Source organism: Plecotus auritus (assembly GCF_963455305.1).
Source record: "Plecotus auritus genome assembly, chromosome: 5".
NCBI classification, from domain to species: domain Eukaryota; kingdom Metazoa; phylum Chordata; class Mammalia; order Chiroptera; family Vespertilionidae; genus Plecotus; species Plecotus auritus.
Window position 1 is genome coordinate 94,942,418 of NC_137776.1, and position 19,018 is coordinate 94,961,435.

Below are 19,018 nucleotides of genomic sequence, written 5' to 3' on the forward strand. Positions count from 1 at the left end.
AGCATTCTGAAGAGGCGGTTCCTCTAGCAGGACCTGATGGAACCAAATGTTTGCTCACTCTTTGAAAAACTGAGGTTTTGATTCAACCTTAAATTTAATTTGAAACAGTCCTTGCTGCTTAACAGTGAAGGAAAAGTACTTAAATTTTCACTGGATTGAAAGCAGCTTGACATGGCAATAGCTAATTATATTGAGCAGCATTTGATGAAACAAGTGAAGTTTAAAGCTAAACCCAAAAAGTGCTTTAAATTCAGTCAAAACCAAAGTAGATTTGTAGTTGTTCTGTGCATTTTTTCATAATTAGTACATTGGAAAACAAACAGTTCATCTGAAGAACAAAGGAAAAGTAGATATTATGGACATATTATGAACTAAAATCTAACCTGTATCTGGCAAAGGTAACTTGGACAATAGGAGAGACTCTGACCTCAGCTAGCCATACCTGAGTGCACATTCTGCATCTGACCCTTAATAGTGTGTGTGTGATTTGGGAGCATTATTTAACTTCTCTGCAATCCACATTCCTCAACCTTAGGATGCAAAGTGAGAAAATTATAAGGAATTAATATGTTGTTGAGGGATTAAATAGATGCTCAATAAATATATATTTCCTTTGCTTTATGTGTATTGGCAGTAATAGACTTAGCTGGTAACTAAGGTAGTGGGGAAATGGGAGAAGGAAAACACAGTCTATATGATTGCAGTCCCTTTCTCCTTTCACTCTCCCTCCAAAAATATTATCGAAACACTGACTAAATCACAAAACTAAATATTACATTTCATTATTTTGTTTAAAACAGATTGTTCAGAATATAAAGAAGAGATGACAGGACAATGTGCTTTCTATCACAAACATCAGCAATACCCGTAAAAGAACTAGAACTGGCAATTTTCAAAGTTAAAAACTATCACAATCATTAGGAAGCCCAAGTATATATTGAATTTCTCATCTAGGTCCTTTTCTCTTGGGGAAAATGTTAGGCATGAATTGATGCACTTCCCCCACACCTGCAGAAAGGCCATGATCCCATTACCATTCATCCTTGTCAGCATCACAGTTGCAAAAGTGCCGAATGTCCAGGCAAATCTCATCCAGGCCACATTCACATTGCTGAACTCCGGGAGGAGCACCTCCCCAGTAAGGGTGCCTTTCCTTTGACCGGCCCATCCACCAGGTAAAGGGAACTCCATCTGAAAGACAAAGTTTTTCAAAACTCAGAGGAGCAAGCCAGAAATAGCACATCAGGTGTCACAAACACATAAAAATGTCATAAAGAATATGCATATCCTCTTTCTTCTCCTTTCTTTCTTTCTTTCTTTCTTTCTTTCTTTCTTTCTTTCTTTCTTTCTTTCTTTCTTTCTTTCTCTCTCTCTCTCTCTCTCTTCTTTCTTTCTTTCTTTCTTTCTTTCTTTCTTTCTTTCTCTCTCTCTCTTTCTCTTTCTTTCTCCCTTCCTTCCTTCCTTCCTTCCTTCCTTCCTTCCTTCCTTCCTTCCTTCCTTCCTTCCTCTTTCTTTCCTTCTCTCTTTTTCTTTCTTCTTTCGCTTGTATCTCTTCTCTCTCTCTCTCTCTCTCTCTCTCTCTCTTTCTTTCTTTCTTTCTTTCTTTCTTCTTTCTTTCTCTCTCTTTCTATCTCTCTATATCTCTCATCCTCACATATATGTAGGATAGATATCTATATCTATATACATTTGTACATATAACCAATACAGAAAACATCTGCAGCCTGTTTAGATGTTTATAGTAGGAAGGGCAAGGTCACTAGTGGAGCTGAACCAGCTGCTAGGGGTGGCAGGCCTCAGGCTGAGAGAGAGGAGGGAGTGCTGGGCTATGGGAGGGTCTGTTCCTTCAGAAGATAGAGGCAGGGAACCCAGGCTGGGCTCTACAGCCCAGAGCACCAGAGCCTAGACCCATAGCCCATGTAACATCCCCCATGAAAAGTGGCAGGGCTGCTGGTGGTGGCAGAGTCTGGAAGTGGCAGATCAGAGAAAAAGCCGTGGTTTGGTGTTTTTTTCCTTTTTCTCTCTAAACCCAGAACCCAGGAGTTTTCATCTGCAGCTACTTACCTGAGGTTTTGGTGCAGGGAGGGAGACCCAGACTTGAGGTGCCTAAAGACAGTCTAGGGTGGGAAGCATTGCAGGGAGACATGGAAAAGCAATAGCCAGAAGTCCTGAATTTGGTCATTTGTATGTGCCCAAATCAAAACAGCCGTTTTTCCTGAGAGGAGCTAACCATTCCCAATAGCCACAGGGCAGGAAAAGAAAAGCCCATCCTAGGTGATACCATGGAAGGGCTCTAGGGTGTGTCCGGCAGTTTTGCTCAGTCGGGATTGGCCAGACCCCCAGCAGGAAGCTAACCTACCAGTCAGAGAGTCTGCCCCCTGGTGGTCAGTGCACATCATAGCAAGCAGTTGAGCAGCCTTAGCATATCATTAGCATATTATGCTTTGATTGGTTGAATGGCTGAAGGGCTGAATGGACACTTAGCATATTAGGCTTTTATTATATAGGATAGTAAGGGAAGTACTAGAATCATCAATCAGACAACAAAAATAAATAGAAGCCATCTAAATTGGAAAAGAACAAGTAAAACTGTCATTATTCACAGATGACATGATATTGTACATAGAAAACCCTAAAGAATCCACCAAAAAACTACTAGATTTAATGAATCTAATAGCAGGATACAAACTAACACCCAGAAATCAATATTTTTACACACCAATAATGAACTCTCAGAAAGAAAAACTAAAATAAAATAAAAATCCCATTTACCATTGCAACAAAAAAATTAAGATACTTAGGAATAAATTAACCAAAGAGGTAACAGACCTGAACTCAGAAAACTACAGGACATTGAAGAAAGAGATAGAGGAAGATATAAACAAGTGGAAGAAAATACTGTGCTCATGGATTGGTAGAATCAACATCATTAAAATGGCCATACTACCCAACCTATAGATTCAATGTAATCTTTATTAAAATACAAATGGCATATTTCCAGATCTAGTATAAACACTCCAAAAATTTATATGAAACCCAAAAAGAATCCAGATATCCGCAGCAATCTTGAGAAAAAAGTACATAGTTGTAGGAATCACAATACAAGATATTAAATTATACTAAAAAGCCCACTATAATCAAAATAGCCTGGTACTGGCACAAAAACAGACATATAGATAAATGGAATAGAGCAGAGACCCCAGAAGTCAACCCAAGCCACAACACTCAATTAATATTTGACAAAGAAGGCAATAGCATACAATGGAGTAAAGACATTCTCTTCCATAAATAGTGTTGGGAAAATTGGACAGATGCATGCAAAAAAAAAAAAAAAAAAAAAAAAAAAAAAGAAAGAAAGAAACTAGACCACCAACTTACACCATACATAAGAATAAATTCAAATGGACAAAAGACCTAAATGTAAGTTGTGAAACCATAAAAATCCTAGAAGAAATCATAGGCAACAAAATCTCAGCCATCTCTCGTAGCAATATGTTTATGGATACATCTCCTAGTGCAAAGGAAACTAAGGAGAAAATAAACAAATGGGACTACATCTAAATAAAAATATATGGCACAACCATCTACAGAGTGAAAAGGGAGCACACTGCGTGGGAAAACATATTTGCCAAAGATACATCCCATATGGGGCTAATTTCCAAAGTATATAGGGTACTCATACAACTTAACAAAAGGAAGAAAAAAAAATCCAATGAGAAAATGGGCAAAGAACCTAAATAGACACTTCTCCAAATTGAACACATAGAAGGACAAGAGACATATGAAAAAATGCTCAAAATCACTGATCATCAGAGAGATTCAAATTTAAACAACAATCAGATATCACCTCATACCTGTCAGAATGGCTACCATCCATAAATTAACAAATGACAAGTGTTGGTGAGGATGAGGAGACAAGGGAACCCTAATGAGCTGCTGGTGGTAATGCCGGCTGGTGCATCTATTATAGAAAACAGTATGGAGTTCCCTCAAATACCTAAACATAAAACTGCCATTTGACCCAGTGATCCCACTTCTAGGAATATGTCCTAAGAAACCTGAAACACCAATCAGAAAGAATATATGTGCCCCTATGTTCATAGTGGCACAATTTACAATAGCTAAGATTTGGAAACAGCCCAAGCGCCCATCAGTAGATGAGTGGGTAAGAAAGCTGGGATACATTTACACAATGGAATACTATGCAGCAGTAAAAAAGAAGGATCTTTTACCATTTGCAACAGCATGGATGGACCTAGAGAGTATTATGTTAAGTGAAATAAGTCTGTCAGAGAAAGGTAAGTATCACATGCTCTCACTCATATGTAAAATCTAATGAAAAAATAAATAAACTGATGAACAAAATAAATCCAGGGACATAAAACCATTGTACAATCTGATGAATTTCAGAGGGAAGGTGGGGTGGTGGCGTGGGGAGAGATTAATTGAGGATCTTATATGCAAATATGTGTTGCCTATGGACCCAGATAATAGTATGGGGAAGGCTTGGGAGGGGCAGGTGCAGAAAGGATGGGTCAATTGGAAAAACACAATTTTAGGCTGAATGGACTTAGTCTGGTTCCCTGCAGAAATTGCTTATTTTGTTCCCATTGAGTGTAAAACAGGCACTTAATATATATTTATTTTTACACATGAAAAAAAAATAACAGGGTCAATTATTAATAGACTTACCACTTTAAAGTAGAATAATAATATTGCATTGAAATTTTGCCTACACAGGATTTAATTTTTGTGCAATTGCTGATTTACAAACATATATTGGTCAAGTTTTTTATGTATGCAAGTAGCAACAACTTTCTCTGGATTGCTCTGACTGCTGTATTCCCATGGAAATCACGGTGGCTAGTAGGAAGTGCAATGACAACCTGGGGCTTCCAAGAGTCAGTAGGGCATGAGAAAAGGGAAAGGAAGGTACTATGAAAAGCAGAAGTATCTCTAGGATGTGTTATCAGGGCAGAAAGCCTGAAGGACTATGTTCCTGACAAAATTCCACTCTTCTTTCAGCCTAAAATGTTTCAAACCCTTCTATTTTCTTTAGAGCTAGATTACAGTCAGAGATGTCTGTTAACCAGTGTCTTTTTTTAAAGTATTATTCTAAATGTTGAATCTATTTTTTCTAGTTTCAAATAGCCATAAACCACTGAACACTTTCAAATGGATCACTTTATTTTTAAATCCTAGCTCAGATAAGCCACCCTCAAGGGGCTTAGAGGGCTGCTTGGTTTATTTAGAGCACAAAGCTCTTCTAGGACTGAGGCAAGCTTAGGTATCTCTTCTCAGCATGTGAGTCCAGGCAACACAAGGGTAAAGCATTGTGTATATGAATGTGGTTTCCCATGTTGGCTTTGGGTACAAGAAACTGAAGGAATTTCTCCACCTCTTCCTCCTTCTAGCATTGCTCAGGACTCTCCCCCATAAACCAAAACCCAAATCACACAGTAACATTCAATGTCAACTTGGAATATTTTGAATAAAAGCTAAACCAAGAATTGTAATCACATTAACATCATTACTAATGGCATGGATTCCCATATATGAGTGCAGGAGGGAGATTGCTAAATTTTCTCCTCAGATGTCCTGTCTTTGTGTTTCCTTTCCTGTGGAGTACTAGGTAGAGCACAACAAACACAGAAACTGAAGACCTAAAGTGGGACACATGTGCCTTAATTCATGACTCAGCAGAGGTAGGCAGGAGGATAATCTATACCTAACAAAATTGGGTGCATTGTAGAAATTGAATTTATTTTCTCCTGACAATTACATATATATATGTAAAAACTTTAATATACATATTATAAATATTCCTACAACAATATTTACTGAAGATCTATAATATTCCAGGAAATATTCTAGGCACTTGGGCTAAATCATTTAAACAAACCAATACAAATACACAAATAAAACATGCCCTCAAAAAGAGTACATTGTAATTATGAACAGTAGACAATAATCCTATCTAATAAAAGAGTAATATGCAAATTAACATCACTCCTCTACACCCACCAGCCACGCCCACCAGCCACGCCCACCAGCCACGCCCACCAGCCAATCAGGACCGAATATGCAAATAAACCCAACCAAGATGGCTACGGCCACAGAGAGCAGGAGGGAGGCTTGGGTTTACCCGGCAATGGAGGAAGCCAAGCTTTCCGCCTGCATTTGCCGGCCTAAGCCTCCACTCAAGGCTACAAAGTTTCAATGATAGAAGATACATAAACCCAAACAGAAATGGCGGCAGCCACAGAGCTGGAAAGAGCAGGAGGCTAGGGTTGCCAGCGGCGATGGAGGAAGCCAAGCTTCTGCAACCCTGGCCGGCCCAGGCCTCCGCTTAAGGCTACAAAGTTTCAATTATAGAAGATACATAAATCCCAACAGAAATGGCTGCCGCCATGGAGCAAGCAGAAGGCTTGGATCCACTCCAGGCTACAAAGTTTCAATTGCAAAGATAAATAAACCCCAGATACCAGGGCCTCCGCTTGAGTCACCAGGGGGTGTGGCCGGCCTGCAAACCACCACAGGCCCCTCGCCCAGGCCACCCCACGCCCCAAGGGAAGCCCCACCCTGATCCAGGACACCCTTTAGGGCAAACCAGCTGGCCCCCACCTGTGCATCAGGCCTCTATCCTATCTAATTAAAGAGTGATATGCAGATTGACCATCACTCCAACACATAAGATGGCTGCCCCCATGTGGTCAAAGATCCTGCCCCCATGTGGACACAAGATGGCCACCACAAGATGTCCAGCAAGGGAGGGCAGTTGGGAGGGACCCAGGCCTGCAGGGGAGAGCAGTTGGGGGGGACCAGACCTGCAGGGGAGGGCAGTTAGGGGTGACCAGGCCTGCAGGGGAGGGAAGTTGGGGGGGAATCAGGCCTGCAGGGGAGAGCAGTTGGGGAGGGACCAGGCCTGCAGGGGAGGGCAGTTAGGGGAAAACAGGCTGGCAGGGAAGCAGTTAGGAATCAATCAGGCTTGCAGAGGAGTGGTTAGGGGGTGATCAGGCTGGCAGGCAGAAGCGGTTAGGGACAATCAGGAAGGCAGGCAGGTGAGCAGTTGGAAGCCAACAGTCCTGGATTGTGAGAAGGATGTCCGACTGCCCTTTTAAGCCCTATCCCACTAGGATCGGGCTTAATCGGGCAGTCGGACATCCCTTGAGGGGTTCCAGATTGGAGAGGGTGCAGGCTGGGCTGAGGGACACACACCCCCATGCACGAATTTTGTGCACCGGGCCTCTAGTACTTAAATAATTTAGTATTTAGAAAGGGATGAGTATGGAATCAATACATCAGGACAATTAAGGTGTGTTGTACAGAAGGGTATGCTATAACTTTAGAATGGTCAGGGTAGAAATCAATGAAAAAATGACTCAGCAAAACTTGAATGCAGGGAGCAAGGTCCAACTGGCTGGCTATCTGAAGAAGAAAGAGCTCATGGGTCAAGGTAAAGGCCAAAGAGCAAATTGGAGAAATTCCTGAAAATCTACCACCAGTTTTTTAAAAATTAAATTTATAGGAGTAGCATTGGTTAATAACTATAACTCCAGGTGTATAAGCTTATAATTTGACATTTCTATACTCTATTGCACTCTCCCCACTAAAAGTCTGGTTTCTTTCTATTACCATGTGTTTGACTCTCTTTATTCACTTTGACCTTCCCTCTCCCTCTTTCCTGTCTGGTAACCACCATTCTGTTGTCTGTAACTATGAGTCTGGTATCTTGTTTGTTTTGTTATTTCCTTGTTCCTTTTTGTTTTATATTCTACACAAGAGGCCCAGTGCATGAATTCATGCATGGGTGGGGTCTGGCCAGCCCAGCCCCAATTGGGGTGGATCAGGGCTGGGCCTGTCAGGAGAAGGAGACGGCTGGAGGTTGGCTGGCCAGCCTGCCCTGATTGGGGCCCAATCAAGGCAGGGCTGGCCATGGGGAGGGGCTGGAGACAGTTGGTCAGCCAGCCCTGCCCCTGATTGGAGTAGTGGGGGCTGATAGAGGGTAGGGCCAGCAAGGGGGAGGGGTGATAGGCAGTTGGCTGGCTGGCCATGCCCATGATCAAAGTGTGAGGGGGGTTCAATCAGGGGCAGAGCTGGCTGGGGGGAGGGGCCACAGGTGGTTGGATGATTGGCTCTGCCCCTAACAGGTTGGGGGGCCGATATGGGGTGGGACCAGGCAAGGGGAGGGGCTACAGGAGGTTGGCCACCAGCCCCACCCCAATCAGGCCAGTTCACTGGCTGCAGTGGGCATCATAGCTACCAGTTGTTCTGGTCAATAGTGTGTTCCAGTTGGTGGCTTTTTATATATATAGATATGAGTAAAATCATATGTTTTTTTTTGTTTGTTTGTTTTTCCCATCTGGCTTATGAAAGGCTAATTTGGTTGTCTCCATGTCTTGTCCACCATGAATAATACTACAATGAACATAGGGGTGCATATATGTTTGAAAATGAATGTATCTGAGTTTTTCAGGTAGGTACACAAAAGGGTTGCTGGGTCATATGGTATCTCTATTCTTAGTTTTTGAGGAAACACCATGCTGTTTTCTCTAATGGCTGTACCAGTCTACATTCCCGCCAGCAGTGAATGAGGGTTCATTTTTCTTCACAACCTCTCCAACACTTGAAATTACCCATCTTCTTGATAATAGCCATTCTAACAGGTATAAAGTATTATCTCATTATAATTTTAATTTGCATTTCCCTAATAGCTAGTGAAGTTAAGCCTCTTTTCATGTATTTGTTGGTTGTTTGTATGTCTTCTTAGAGAGGTGTCTGTACATGTCCATTGCCCATTTGTTAATTGGATTGTTTGGTTTTTGGTTGTCGAGTTGTATGAGTTCTTATATATTTTGGTTATTAACTCTTTGTCAAAACTCTTGTTTGCAAATATCATCTCTCAATTCAGTTGATTGCCTTTTTATTTTGTTGTTGTTTTTTTGTTGTTGGTTTCTTTTGCTGTGCAAGAAGCTTTTTAGTTTTATAAGTGCCATTCATTAATTTTTACCTTTACTTTCCTTGCCTTTGTGGTCAAAACCATAAAATGTTCTTTATTACCAAGGTCCATAAGTCTAGTTACTATGTTTTCTTGTATGTACTTTATTGTTTCAGATATTATAGTTAGCTCTTTGATCCATTTTAAATTAACTTTTATACAAAGGGACAAACCACAATCAAGTTTTAATTTTTGCTTGTAGTTTTTATAATTCTACCAGAACCATTTATTGAAGAAACTCTGTTCCATTGTATGTTTTTGGCTCCTTTGTCAAAAATTAGTTGCCCATATACCTGTGGTTTTATTTCTGGGACATCAATTTTATTCCATTGGTCTGTGTGTCCATTTTTCTGTCAATTCAATGTTGTTCTTTTTTTTTTTTTTCAGTATTTTGATTTTGGGAGGTCATGCGTTTCCATACAAATCTGATCATTTTTTGTTCTATTTCTTTAAGAAATGTCATTGGGCTTTTGATGGATATTTCATTAAATCTGTCTATTGCTTTGGATAATATGGCCATTTAACTATGGTGATTCTTGCAATTCATGAACCTGGAATATCTTTCAATTTCATCGTGTCTACTTAAATCCCTTTTAAGAATTCAAAGTCACTAATTATCCGAGAGATGCAAATCAAAAAGACAATGCAATACCATCTCACACCTGTCAGAATGGCTATCATCAACAAATCAACAAACGACAAGTGTTGGCAAGGATGTGGAGAAAAAGGAACCCTCGTGCACTGCTGGTGGGAATGCAGACTGGTGCAGCCACTGTGGAGAACAGTATGGAGTTTCCTCAAAAAACTGAAAATGGAACTCCCATTTGACCCAGTAATCCCACTCCTAGGAATATATCCTAAGAACCTAGAAACACCAATCAGAAAGGATATATGCACCCCTATGTTCATAGCAGCACAATTTGCAATAGCCAAGATTTGGAAACAGCCTAGGTGCCCGTCAGCAGATGACTGGATCAGAAAACTATGGTACATCTATACAATGGAATACTACGCTGCCATAAAAAAGAAGGAATTATTACCATTTGTGGGCACCTGGATGGAATTAGAGAACATTATGCTAAGTAAAATAAGCCAGTCAATGAAAGAAAAATACCACATGATCTCACTCATTTGGGGATAATGAAAAACATTATAAACTGATGAACAAAAAGATAGATACAAAGGCAGTAAAGCATCAAACAGACTGTCAAATCACAGCAGGAAGGTTAGGGAGAGGTGGGGGAAATAAGATATCAACTGAAGGACTTTTATGCATGCATATAAGAGTAACCAACGGATGTAAAACTTTTGGGGGTGAGGGCATGTATGGGAGTGGGGTGGGGGGGCAATGGTAAGATATGTACACATATAATACCTTAATAAAAAAATTAAAAAAAAAGAATGCTTTGTACTTTTCAGTATATAAGTCATTTAAATCCTTTGTTAAATTTATCCCTAGGTATTTTATTCTTTTGGTTGCAATTGCAAAAGGGATTGTTTGTTTGTTTTCATTTCCCCCTGAAATTTCATTGTTAGTATATAGGAAAGCTGTTAATTTTTATACATTGATTTTGTAGCCTGCAACTTTATTTGTTTATTGTTTCTAATACTTTTTTTTTTCCCATGAATTCTTTAGGGTTTTCTTTATACAGAATCATGCCATCTGCAAAATTGTCACTTTTACTTCTTTATCCCCAATTTGGATGCCTTTTATTCCTTTCTCTTGCCTGAGTGCTCTGGCTAGGATTTCCAGAACTATCTATACTAATAAAAGGGTAATATGCTAATTAGACCGAACCAGATGTCTTCCAGATGTCCTTCCAGACAAAGCCACAGTGGCTGGGCCAAGGCATAGGTAGTTAGGGGCAATCAGACAGGCAGGCAGAGTGGTTAGGGCAGGGGTGGGCATACTTTTTGACTCGAGGGCCACAATTGGTTCTTAAACTGGACCAGAAGGCCGGAACAAAAGCATGGATGGAGTGTTTGTGTGAACTAATATAAATTCAAAGTAAAGGAGCGGAGGGGAGAGCAAGAGAACCGGATAGAACAGCTGGATCCGGCCCGCGGGCTGTAGTTTGCCCAAGGCTGGGTTAGGGGCTATCAGCTTGGCAGGGAAGAGTGGTTAGGGGCGATCAGGGGAGAGCAGTTAGGAGCAATCAGGGGAGATGGTTAGGGGCGATCGGGCCAGCAGGGGAGAAGATAGGGGCATCTGGCAGGCAGGCAGAGGCAGTTAGGAGTGATCAGCCAGGCAGGCAGAGGGGTTAGGGGTAATCAGGCAGGCAGGCAGAGGTGTTTAGAGGTGATCAGGCAAGCAGGCAGAGGCAGTTAGGGGCAATCAGGCAGGCAGGCAGAGTGATTAGGGGTGATCAGGCAGGTAGGCAGGTGAGCAGTTAGGAGCCAGTGGTCCCAGATTGTGAGAGGGATGTCCATCTACTGGTTTAGGCCTGTGGGATCAGGCCAAAACTAGCAGTCAGACATCCCCTGATGGTTCCCGGATTGGAGAGAGTGCAGGCTGGGCTGAGGGACCACCCCCCCTTGCACGAATTTTGTGCACCGGGCCACTACTGTTGAATAAGAGTGGTGAGAGTGGTCATTCTTGTTTTATTCCAAAATTTAGAGGGAAAGTTTTCAATATTTCACACTATGATATTGGCTGAGGGTTTTTCATACATGGCCTTTATTATGTTGAAGTACTTTGCTCCTGTATCCATTTCATTGAGTGTTGTAATCATACATGTTTCTTACCAAATGCTTTTTCTTCATCTACTGATCAGATCACATGATTTTTATCCTTTGTTTTTTTAATGTGGTATATTACATTGATCAATTTGCATAAGTTGAACAATCCTGTGTCCCTGGAATGAACCCCACTTGGCCATGATATATAATTATTATTTTCTAATCAATTTATTTTTGAAAGAGAGAGAGAAGAAGGCAGATGAGGGACAGAGAGAAACATCAAAGTGAGAAAGCAAAATATAAATCTGTTTCCTGCATGCCCCCTACTGGGAATTGAATCCATAAGCTTGGTATGTGCCCTGATGGGGAATCAGTGCATGGCACAACACCCAAACATCTGAGCCATGTGACATATTATTTTATAATGTACTAGAGGCCCAGTGCACAAATTCATGCACAGGTGGGATCCCTCACCATGGCCAGTGATTGGGGCTGATTGGGGCCGTTTTGCCCAGTCCCACCAGCTGGCCGGAGGGGAGGGACTGCAGGAGGTTGGCATGTCACAAGAGGATGGCAATGGGAGTGCACTGACCACCATGGGGCAGCTCCTGCATTGAGCATCTGCTCCCTGTTGGTCAGTGCTCATCATAGAGACGTTTCAACAGGTTGTTCGGTCACTTATATATATATTCTAGGGGCCCGGTGCACAAATTTGTGCACCTTGAAAGGGGCTGTGGGCTGCAAGGCTGCAGTAGGCACAGTGGCTGGTCTCGGCCCATTCTCCACGCCCCCACCTGGCCCCTCCAACCACGGCCCCTGTCTGCCTGTAGCCCCTCTCCCACCATATGTGCTCCCACACAATTACGGCGCTGGCCCCGCTCGCACCCGCTGCTGGCGTGGAGCGATTGGGGCTGGCACCAGGGGCGGGTTCGAATGGGGCTGGTGCTGTCAGTGGGTGCGAGTGGTGGCTGCTGCCCCGATCACCCCACAGGAGCAGGGGGAGATGGAAAAGCCCTCAGGGGCGATCAGGGCCGGCAGCTGCAGCTTGCATTCATTGATGGCGATGAGGATCGGGACCAGTGCCAGGCATCAGCTGCGGGTGCAAGCAGGGCCAGCACTGGCAATGGGTGTGAGCAGTGGCTCCAGTGCTAGCAGCAGGTGCAAGTGAAGCCTGCACTGGCAGCAGGTGCAAGTGCCAGGTGAGACCACGGCATGTGGGAGCAAAGAATTTTCAGTAACCACCAGAGACTCACCCCGATGACAGCAACCAGTGCCCTGCCCTGGTCTGGCACCCAGCTAACCTGATCCACCATCCTGCTATGGCTGACACCTGTCATATTCTGCACATGCCCCCTGTGCATGTCATATCAACTGGTTATTCAGTTGTTCTGGTTGTTTTACTGTTCAGTCTATTTGCATATTAGTCTTTTATTATATAGGATTAGAGGCCCGATGCATGAAAATCGTGCCCGGGGTGGGGGCCTTCAGCCCGGCCTGCACCCTCTCGCAATCCGAGACCCCTTGCTCCTTACTTCCCACCTGCTTGCTCATTACTGCCCACCTGCTCGCTCCTTACTGCTTGGCTCGCCACTCCTTAGTGCTGCTGTGGAGGTGGGAGAGGCTCCCGTCACCGCCGCTGCACTTGCCAGCCATAAGCTCAGCTTCTGGCTGAGCAGCACTCCCACTATGGAAGCACACTGACCACCAGGGGGCAGCTCCTGCACTGAGCATCTGCCCCATGGTGGTCAGTGCACATCATAGCGACCGGTTGTTCTGGTCATTCTGCTGTAAAGGTCACTGGGCTCTTAGATAAATAGATAGAGAGATAGATGATAGATAGATAGATGATAGATAGATAGATAGATAGATAGATAGATAGATGATAGATAGTTAGTTGTATTCAGTTTGGTAATATTTTGTTTAGGATTTTTGCATCCATATTCATCAGAGATATTGGTCTATAGTTTTCCTTTAGTGTTATCCTTGCCAAATTTTGGTATCATGGTTATGTTGGCCTCATAAAATGTATTAGGATGTATTGACTCTTCTTCAGTTTTTTTGGAATAGTTTGAGAAGGATAGGTATCAAATTTTCTCTGAATGTTTAGTAGAATTCACTTGGAAAGTCATCTAGTCCTGGACTTTTCTTTTTTGGTAGGCTTTTGATGGTTATTTCAATTTTCTCACTGTTTATCCATCTGCTTGGATTTTCTAATTCTTCATGTTTCAGTCTAGGAAGGTAATATATTGTGTAGGAACTTACCCACTTCTTCTAGGTTATTGAATCTGGGACTGCTGGCTTCCAACTGCTCGCCTGCCTGCCTGTCTGACTGCCCCTAACCACTTCTGCCTGCCAGCCTGATCACCCCTAACCACTCCCCTGCCAGCCTGATTGATTCCTAACTGCTCCCCTGCCAGCCCGGTCACCCCCCAACTGCCCTCCCCTGCCAGCCTGGTTGCCCCTAAATGCCCTTCCCTGCTGGCCTGGTTGCCCCTAACTGCCCTCCCCTGCTGGTCTGGTCACCCCCAACTGCCCTTCCCTGCAGTCGGACATCCCTATCACAATCTGGGACTGCTGGCTCCCAATCGCTCACCTGCCTGGTTGCCCTCAACTGCCCTCCCCTGCTAGCCTGGTCGCCCCTAACTGCCCTTCCCTGCCGGCCATCTTGTAGTGGCCATCTTGTGACCACATGGGTCATCTTGTGTGAGGGTGTGATGGTCAATTTGCATATTACCTCTTTATTATATAGAACTAGTAGCTCAGTGCATGGATTCATGAACATTGAAAGGAAATTAATTAGAATAAATTTTTTAATATCACTATTCACCCATTTTCTATAATAGAAGTGTCAGAGATGAAAGAAAATTAGTTAAGATATATGTAAAATAATATATAAATTGATTAATAAATAAACAATAACAACCTAATATAAGAACAACAAAGACATGATATAAAAACAACAAAAACATGATATAAAAACATTGATAAAAAAACAACTGATAAATTGATTAAATTTATTCTAATATCTCCCTGTATACCACATTAAGAGTAAAATCACTTTCAGAGTGTTTGACTAATTTCCCTTGTGATGAAGTATTTACAACTTCAACTTTAACATCATGTGGTCTTTGAATGCGAGAGAAAGCAACATATAACTGACCATGTCTGAAAACAGGTTCAGGTAGGAATATTCTTAGTCTATCTAGAGTTTGTCCTTGTGATTTATTAATAGTCATTGCAAATGCTGGCATCACACGACACTGCCTTCAAATTAGTTTAAATGGGAGGCCAGTGTCAGACAGGGACAAATCAATTCTTGGAATCAGAACAACCTCGCCTTCTGCAGATCCTGTTAATACTTCAGCTTCGATTATGTTAGGTTGCTATCTTTTGATTATAAATCTTGTACCATTACAATGACCCCATTTATTATTAAGATTTATTAGTAGCATGATGATTGCACCTACTTTCAATTTTAATTTATGACATGGCATTCTAAGAAGTAATACTATTAAGAAATTCGATGGGAAAATTTTCCTTTTCCGCATCATATGTTGAATTGATGGAATCATCACTGAAATTGTACATTGTGCCAACAGTTGGTTTTCAGATACATTCTGTTGATGACGTGGGCTTCTTTTGGCTTCTGAGGTACGTTGTGCCAATAATTGATCTTCAGACATATTCTGTCAACAATGCTGCTTTCTTTCAACTTCAGAATGTCAACAGAAACAACCAAATTCAAGATACACAATGACAGATTGAAACACACATGTGCGATTGGCATCAGCAAGAGTTTTATATGTATCACATATGCTCAAGTCAATGTTTATTTTTAAACTAGAGGCCCGGTGCATGAAATTTGTGTGTGGGTACAGTCCCTAGGCCTGGCCTGCTATCAGGGCCAACTTTCCTGGCTGCCAGCAGCCAGCGCCGCTCCCTGCCACCACCCACCCCGGTTGCCTGTTTGCCATTGGGAAATTGGAGCCTGATGGCTAGGGGAAGGGACTGAGAAGTCAACCATTTCGGCCTGCTCACCGGCCCTGCCCCTGCCGCAGTTTGCCCTCTGTGTATGGAGTGACTGGCGGGGCAGGAGCCTTGGCCTGGTGCCACCCATGTCCCCCGCCACCCACCCCCAGTTCCCCATTGGCCATCAGGCAATCGGAGGCTGCCAGCCAGGGAAAGGGACCGAGAGGTTGTCATTGCACCTCATACTGACTGTTCGAGTGGTCGTTCTGGTTGTTCCCCCATTAGGGTCAATTTGCATATTACCCTTTTATTATATAGGATTGCCACCACAAGCGACATTGATTCTCTGCAAATAATGACTGCCTTAAGTAGTGTTACCACTCTTCCAGGAATGTCCACTACAACAGCTTTGTTTCTCTATAAGAAATGGCCACCATGAGTCATCCCCATGCCTGCCACTGGGTTTTGATGTAATGGGAGTTACTTTTTCAGGCAAGTCCATTGCTTCTGCCCTTTCTCTCCAGGCCACAGTGTGAGAGCTGCAGCAAGACTCCTGCATTGCTACTGTGTCAGCTGGGACTGTGCATTCTCTTAGTTGTGTAGGCAGTCACCATCTCTGTTCTTCCCTTTGTCCCTCCTTCCATGCTTATTTCTATGCTCTCACCTTTAGATGTAATGATGCTTCGATGTCTCAGATGTGTTTATGTGTCAAGCACAGGATCCTTTGTTGAATTATAGTTTTCCAAATTGTTTCAAATTAAAAGGGAAATACAAATGGTCTTCCCACTCTGTCATGATGCTGACACCACTTCATAAGTTTTTAATTTTTTTTTTAATTTGAGGAAGTTCTAATAGGAAGTTTTAACAAAACAAAAAAGTGTAGGAAAAAAAAACAGGCAAAATTAAACTTATATTAATCAGGTTCTTGGGTACAAACTAAGAATTCAGTCTAATAGTTTGCAGTTAAAGGTATTTATTAGGAACAAATCTGGTTGCTATAGACCATGGCAATTGAAGAAATGGGCATTAAGTTAAGGGGAAAAAATCTTTGTTGCCAAACTGGCCTCAGGAGGAAACCCTGCCTGGCTTGCTGTCTAGAACATCACAGGTCAGGAGACCTGCTCAACGGAAGCTGGTAAGATGCCTGCACCACAGCCACTTCTCTCTCAGGCCAGGAGGCACTCACCCCACAGAAAGATGTTTCTGAGGCACAGGCAGAATGGAAGCTCCCTGGACAGGCTGCTGCCCAGTGCTCACCTTTTAGTCAGAGCCCCACATGGGCGGTCAAAGCAATGAAACAAATCACACCTGTATCCCAGTTAGAGGGAGATTGGGGTTTTGAATTTTGATTTCACTTTGGAAGTTAGATTCATGATGAGCATTTTCACTAACACAGAAAGGCTACTCAGAGATCATGGGCAGGTGTGACTAAGAAAAGTGGCTGCTGTGGAACTAAAGAGAACTTAAGATCACTTGCTGGATCAGGTCTTTAAACTTCTAAAATCTCAACTTTCTGCACAAAATGGAATGATTAATCCAAATATCTACCTCATGTGAGGTTTCTGAGAAATAGAGGAGTGTGTGTGTGTGTGTGTGTGTGTGTGTGTGTGTGTGTGTGTGTATGTTAGGGGTAGGAGAGACAATATTTTTGTGTTGAGAGCTAGGTGACCTCACACAGAGCAGAATGGGAAATGGTTTTTGCATCCATAACTGCCTACACCTAGAGTTGATCAACAGTGAAGAAAACATCTGCACACTGCTTTGTGCTACTGGGCCCTGGGGCTCCGGGGTTTTAGAGGACAGCCCCTGGCAGAGAAGCAGCATTTCCATGCTCTGCCCCAGCAGTAGTGCCCTCCACAAGAATCTCCACGAGGGAAGCAAGAAGAATGTGGGAGGACTGGTGCCCCAGAGAGACTCCACCAGGAGCTCTGCAGTAGACACTGAGGCTCAGAGAGGCAGTGAGAGCTTCAGTAGGCAGGATGCTGGAAAGACCACTAAGGAATTGCATTTGTTCACATTAATTCGCATTAATTCTATGTATTTGGTATTATTATTGTTCTGCGACCTCATGTATACAAACAAGGTTTGAAAAAATTTAGGTTACACATGCAGTAAATAAATAAAAATATTCCTTAAAAAGTACATAGCTTAGAGCCAATGACCTCGGTGCATGGCAATATGTGACAATGGAAGGTGATAGCTTACCCTTTGCGAATACCAAAGCTTATGCAAAGTGCAGTATGAAATATCACTGAGGGTGTGCACACATCCAGTGTTGTGAAGCACTTTGCATATATTAGCCCATTTAATAATCACAACCGTCCTACAAGGTAGTTAGTATATTCTTTATTTTATAAGTAGAGACCAAGGCAGAGAAGAATCCAGTAGCTTCTCAAGGCTGCACAACTAGAAAGGACTTGAAGCCACATGTTCTTGCCCATGAGTCTCTGGGTTTAACCCCTATGTTATGCTGCTGTGCTCTGACATGTGGGAATGTAATTAATGGTGGAAAAACTTACAGCCTTTCTGCAAAATACATACACATGAATTTAAGTGACAAGAGGTAACTAAGAAAATTTCAAGTGGTAGATAATTTCCTATATTCTCTAAAGTAAAAATAATACAATAAATAAACATATTTAACCTATTATATATCTATACACAATAATAATATCACAGCAGAATTTAATGTCAGCATTGTTCACTAGAACCTCAGAGATCTCCTCACTCCAGGATCCAAGGAGATAACCACAGTATGTTTGGTTTTATTGCAGACAACTTGCAAATTGAGAGGCAAAACATATGCCCTGTAACTGGAATTCATTTTAAATGTTTACTTCTTTTCTGAGATTTTGCTCATAGTTTTTATGCCCATCTACTAGGACCTGAATTGTTCCCCAAGTTTTAAACTGGCTAAACAAATTAATTTTGTGGACAAATTAAAATAGAAAATTGTACAGAATCATAATTTAACACACTTGGAATAGCAGACTACACGGGGTGTGCATCTTTAGGTTTGTGCATAATGACTGTTACCAGAGAACTCTGTGGGTCATTTCAGCAGAGCCAGGCTCTCTCCTTCCTAACCAGTACAGAGAGAAAGTCAGAGGCTCTGCACCCTTCTCCAGCCCTGGGCTCTGCACAGAAACCTCTGGGTGTGTTTCCCTGTTTCCCTCCACTTAGCTTGCCAGCCCATGACTATTCTAACTGTCCTCAAGAAGATAATGCAACATAAACGTGGAACAGAGTTCTCAAAACTGAGACAAAGAAAGCTGAAACATATTGCATATTCTAGACTATCTTATAGAGGGATTTTGAGTTTTGGGAGGAAGTGTTTGTCTGTGTGTGTTTGTGTGTGTGGAGAGAGAGAGA

The 19,018-nt window shown here is 42.4% G+C and overlaps 1 protein-coding gene across 1 annotated transcript in view; it reads right to left on the reverse strand.

Moving 5' to 3' along the window:
• CNTNAP5 (contactin associated protein family member 5) overlaps positions 1-19,018 on the reverse strand; it is an 886,665-nt gene that overhangs the window by 172,772 nt on the left and 694,875 nt on the right. The window contains exon 14 of the mRNA XM_080671382.1: positions 1,035-1,191. Coding sequence (XP_080527508.1) covers positions 1,035-1,191 — 157 coding nt within the window. The remainder of the gene's footprint in view (positions 1-1,034; positions 1,192-19,018) is intronic.